Below are 5,895 nucleotides of genomic sequence, written 5' to 3' on the forward strand. Positions count from 1 at the left end.
ACTCGGCCTGACATTAGTGACGAACCATCATGGGGGGGGGGGGAACTGACAGGGCAATTTGGCTATTCTTTTTGGTTCTGTTCACATTGAAAACTATTTTACTATTTACTAATTGTAGTGGAAATGGTAATTGCCTTGTTTGCTTTTATTAAGGACTAATCCTCCTTTCAATCATTTTATGACTGATGAATTTTAATACCATTCGCAAATAGTGGGTGTTTGTTGGGTGCTTAGGGTGAGGGTTGAGGGGTAACAACTCACACTCATGTTTCAGAGGAAATAGTTAAGCCAAGCATGTGTAATTGTTCTACGCTAATTAAGGGACGGGGGGGTGGGTGGGTGGTGGGTTAGGGGTCTGGACTCCTCCAGGTTGTTGTAGACATGCCCATTTGTGAGCCTTATTTGGGCCTGGCCAAACTTTATGCGTAAACTGCAGCTGCTGAAAACACACAACAGATGTGACACACAAACGCACACACACACACAGGGCAGAAACTTGCATCCTGCCGTCAGGCAAACAGACAACCATTTCCCCAACCCTGATATTCTTATGAATAGTTAGCTAGGAATAGACAAAAAAAAGCCAATCTAATTTTAGAGTGCAATACTGTTGGCTATCCTAGTCTGGCTCAATTTTAAGTGGGGACTTTTTTTTTTCAGTTAGTCATCATTTATAGGACGCCCCCTGGTTCCTCAATTCAGGAGGAGACTTACAAACAAGTTCACTAAATCAAAAACGTTGCTTTCTTTGCAATAGTAATCCGATTTTTTGACAAATGGAAATAAAATATGATTTAATTTAACTAAAACAACTTGGTCACTGTAAGGTTAAAGTCACTAACGGTTGAATTTTTCAAAAAGTAAACTCTTGACTATGACACTAAACACGGGATGTTAATCGTTGCTGCAGAATACATCTACAAATCTTACACACAAGAGCTGCAATGTACTAGGTTAGATTAACCTTTTCAATTATTTTAAACATCTGTCTTCTTTGGGATGACTCACAATTGTGCTGCTCTCCAACACATATCAACACATTGTGTTACTGGCAAGGACTTTGTTTTGAGGTAGCAGAAATTATGTTACTCATTAGAAGCCATACAGATGTGTTAGAATGAAATAATTTTGTAGAGGGGATGTTTTTCTCTTCAATAAGACAACAGCACATTGGACTGGACCACAGAAACCATTCCAGGGTGGTAAATTAAAAGCTTGATATGCTCTTCTGGAATTAATTTTAGTGGATGCTATAGGCCAAGCGTCTTCAATGTTTTTTTAAGCCAAGGAACCCTCATCTAGAGAGAGACTGAGCAGGGACCCCCTACATATTTTATAAAAATTAAGTTGTCAAAAGTTACAAAGAAATGCCTTTCATCCATATTGAATTTATTTTTTGCAAGTTAGACAGTGTGTGTATGAGATACTTTGCAACTTCAGACCTACTAATCCCACTCTGAGGCACCTGTCTCACATTATATATGTACACTGTGAGTTTCTGTACTGGAAAAAAAATTAAAATTAAAAATAATTTGGAGGCCCCCCTGCAGTAACTCTGCTATAGGCTATATATTTGTTCACGCATTTAGCAGCACAGAGACCAAAACCACAGGGACATTGAGAACAAGTTCTTGAGAAAAGTGCCATTAAGATTATTAGCAGACATATTTAAAACCATGTTTTAATTGATTACGCATGCCATGTATTTCATTCTCTATACTGGCTGAGATAAACAGAAAATCCCCAGTTAAATGAAAATCCAGGCAAGAATGCATGGAAACAGACCTATTTGTCCAATTGTTCGCTAGCTCCTACAAACCTGTTGCTCAGTTTGGCCTTTTGTAATGTTTCTGCACACAATAAATGTGACAAATTATTGCGTTTAAAAATTGAAATCCGTAGCTGTATGCAGAAGGAAACACTTTTTAAAAAGACACTCCACGTGTTGTTTGGATGGGGGGTGGGGGCGGTTAGCTCTGCTGACTTCAGCTTCAGAGCATTAGCAGCTAGGATATTCCTTGTGTAATTAAACATAGCAAATGTGCCCATAAGGGCGAGTGACGAGGATTTGCGGCAACCATCTATACACATAGGCCTACATTAAAGTGCAAAAACAACTTTAAAAGCCCAGACATACAGAGGCCCGGCCAGCCTCTTCTCGAAAAACGATACATGGTAACTTAGTCTAGTGAAATGCTGAGCCGTTCACACTTTGCAAGATTAGAAGTATTTGTTTCATTCACGGAGGATGACATTTAGGTGTTCACCAGACCAAAGACTACTCTTTCAAACCAAGTCTAGCCTGAACTGTTGTATTTCGCAGCGCCTTCCACATAAATTCACCAGTGTTACTTGCAGAAAGAAAATGGTTGCTTCTTGGTATCGCTTCATACATGAGCCCCTGCAATGCGACTGAACACAGCCTCTTTAAAAGATTGGCTCATTTTAGAAACACTGTGCTCCACCATGACGACCACGTAATGTGCGGTTTAATGTGATTTCGTTAGCCGAGGACGAGACCCCAACGCTTGTAAGCTAATCCCCGGTAGTATAGCAAAAAAATGGAGTTATTCCTCAACGGGCTGCTGCAATATCTGTTCGCTCGCAGAGGTCACACGCAGACCTGCACATTTACAGAGACTCTGGCTGTCGTATCAATATTAGTAGGACTGAAAGCATCGAGAGTCGGATAACAACAACCCCAGAGTGTCCCCACACCGTTTCAAGTGTTGGAAATTGAACGAATATGCTAAAATGCATGACCCCCTTTCCTCCTGCTCTCCCTCACTCTTTATGGAGAAAATTAAAGAGCCACAACAGTCCGCGAAACATGTCGGTTTGCCAGCCCCGCAGCAAAAGCACACAACACCGACAGGCAGAATGCTACCTTGACCCTAAAATATACACGTACGCTTCAGCGTGAGAAAGGTTTTACACATATATTCTCAAGGTAAGAGGTCAGTTTAAAGCGGAGATGAAATGCTCAGCATGGGACGAAATGGAAGCCGAAATAGCTGAGCCATGGCCGACAGGCTTGTCTTCACGGATCTGAATAGGAGAAAAAAATGGGGCGCTAACAAAAGCCTTTTTCTGAAAACAGTTTGCCAAGTCTTTTAATTCCCAACCTTTTATAGCTTTATCACACAGCCAATACTATGCATGCCCCCCTCACGCGTTAAAACAAGTCAAAATGAGCGAAGCAATCCCCCAAAGCACCCGATGTTCAAATAGCCTAAATATGCCTGATGTCGACGAAACGCTGCAACACAGACATTGAATAAATATTGCTGTCTCTTTAAATATAAACATGGAATTGTTAACACGTTGAGGTAACTTATCAGACGTTATCTTTTAAAGGCTATATGACCCAAATAGTAGGCTTCACAAGCTGCCTGATGGTAACCTTCACAATCCGTGATGAAAGTTTATGCATTTTCATCGAGACGAGCTAGGCAAACTTGAATAGAGCGATTGCATCCGTGAGCAAGAAAGGCAAAGATGTGTGTTTACTTACATATTTCTTTTGAATGATATTCCTCTTAGGTCGTCCCTTGCTCATTATGCAATCCCCAAAAAATGTTTGGCTATAGAGAGAATGGCCACATGAATTTCTTTCTTTGATTCTCGTCTCTCCCGGAGCACCACCAAATGACGATTTAAATCCCCGGCTCTGTAGGAAAAGCTTGCTGGCTTTGCAGAATCCTCCTTCGATGTTTCCCCTTAAACTATTCGGATATAAATCCCAAAAAATTCAAGGGTCGACGACGGACAGAGACGGACTAGACCCAAACTCACTTGGGGCTAACATAGTCAAAACAAATGCACAACAATAAGTTCCATTCGCCAAAACAGCTCGGCTTCTCGTCTCTGCGCACTCGCTCCCGGCTCTTTTCAAATGCATTAATATTCTTGGGGTGATGTCAACCAGTTACATCTTGCTTGAGGTGACAAGACGATGAGAAGTTAATAAATAAAAATTGAAAAAAATTGAAACGTTAGGTGTCACGTATTTTTAGCTGGAGCCTTCGGTCGACGAGAGAGCTCTCCAGCGGCACACTGCTCTACTGACTGAGAGCAGCTCCTTTCTTCCCCAGCTTCAGCCTCTCAGCCTATCACATCCTTCACCATGCAGCGGCAACTTTAAACCCCCAATGTTCCAGCCCTGAAGACTTAACGCTGCCACATATTCCTATATAACAATATATTATGGGCTTATACTGTGTTTGTGGTAATTGCAACTAACAGTTTATAGTGATCTTACAATACATGGTGCGTTTAAGTCATGTAATATTGATTTTAGTGCTTCTGTGGCGTGTCAAGGAAAAATGGGTTGTCACAAGTGAGTACTTCTCCTATTTGAAATCATACATTTTAATATTCCTATGGAGGTGATGTAATGTACCTTACATTGATTGTTTTATTTCCTATCATGATCTCATAAGGAGCAAATACATGTTTTTGGTATGCTGTTTTTATTGTAGGATGTGTGTGGTAGTTTTACTTTTTTTTAGTTTATAGCAAAAACAGTCATAGGCTAAAAGAAGAATACTCAGAAGAGGTTAGGGGACAATGTAGTAGGTTCCCAAATTTGTATGTAAATATCAGTTCCAAACCCCCAACCCCCACTCTCCACACCACCCCCACAATCTGATGGGGGTTAAACATTAGAGTAGCCTATAGATTTGCATTAAAAACGCTATTCGGAACCCTAGTAGTTTTGGGTTTTAGTTGGAGTTTAGTGTGGCAAGCCTCCACTCTATGGTAGTAACAGAGCAGAAAGAGCGAAGTCAGTGTTCAAAAAAGTAATTTATACACATTTATTTCCTGAGCTCGGTAAAATACATTAGTAATCAGATTAAGCTCTTGCCTCTGGAGCATTACAGCCAGGGGGCACGGGCGTCGGGGGAGGGTGGGGGGGGCAGAAACCCCTTTTCCACCAAAACAAGCAATTTTTTTATACGTAGGTAAACCTGCCACCAGAAATAGGTGATAGACTCCTTTCCTATTGCCAGTAGACGGGTATGCCTTCCTGTTTTTTTTCTGGCCTGTCACGCTCAACATCACATCTGCCAGAAACAAAGTTAGTAAACATTCAAAAGCAGCATGGAGGCCAGTCACTTATCTAGTCTCTTGTTCAAACTTGGTGCAGACTAATTTCGAGCATTGCTTGGGCGGAGACGGACAGAATTTGTGGCAGTCCACCTGAGTGTTATGTTTCCATCACTGCCGTCAGGGCTGGAGCCGGTAAATGATTATAGGAGCACATCGTTGGCCTTATTTACTTTTACCTGAGTGCATAAAGCGGCTGCAGATTTTTAGATTATCTCTCCAGTTTTCATGCACAGATTTACAAATCTTACACCAAAATCTTTGAAAAAATGTATGCATATCAGGACTCATAGAAATTTGTTCAGGTAACAGTTACACTTTTGTGTTATTCACTTTTCTATGACTGTTGTTGAGCTGACTGGGTGTCCTCATCCCCCTCACTAGAAGAGGGCTCGCTGTGTCATTATTCTAATATACCGAGTGGGACGGTTGCTCTGTATGAACCCTGGAGGTAGTCAAGAGTAATGTGCGTGTGTGTGGTGTTACAAAGAGTAGCTCTAACTGTAGATATAACTCTAGTAAACTGTACAGTATTTAAGCGTTTAACCCATCATTGGGCAGCTATGACCGAGATTGGTTAACTAAAAACTCCACGAGTCAGTCGGTCCACCAGTTCGGGCCAGACTAACATATGTCAACAAGTGTTAGATGGATTTCCATGACATTTTGTACTGACAAATTTGGTGTTCTCCGTACCTTTTCTCTAATGCCACTAAGAGGTTTGCATCCTTTGTTTTTAGGTATGTCTCCAGAACTATTGGATGAATTGTTGCTACATTTTGTATA

At 41.2% G+C, this 5,895-nt stretch overlaps 1 protein-coding gene across 2 annotated transcripts in view; it reads right to left on the reverse strand.

The window, feature by feature from the left end:
- The window catches only part of jarid2b (jumonji, AT rich interactive domain 2b), a 96,923-nt gene extending 92,851 nt beyond the window's left edge, over nt 1–4,072 (reverse strand). Inside the window, exon 1 of one of the 2 annotated variants that reach the window (XM_034892993.1) lies at nt 3,515–4,071. In XM_034892993.1, coding sequence (XP_034748884.1) covers nt 3,515–3,559 — 45 coding nt within the window. In that variant the 5' untranslated portion in view covers nt 3,560–4,071. Of the gene's footprint in view, nt 1–3,514 lie in introns of both variants that reach the window. The other variant, XM_034892994.1, reaches the window with a different exon arrangement.
- Nucleotides 4,073–5,895: the final 1,823 nt, after the last annotated feature.

Source organism: Etheostoma cragini, chromosome 14, assembly GCF_013103735.1.
Source record: "Etheostoma cragini isolate CJK2018 chromosome 14, CSU_Ecrag_1.0, whole genome shotgun sequence".
NCBI classification, from domain to species: Eukaryota; Metazoa; Chordata; class Actinopteri; order Perciformes; family Percidae; genus Etheostoma; species Etheostoma cragini.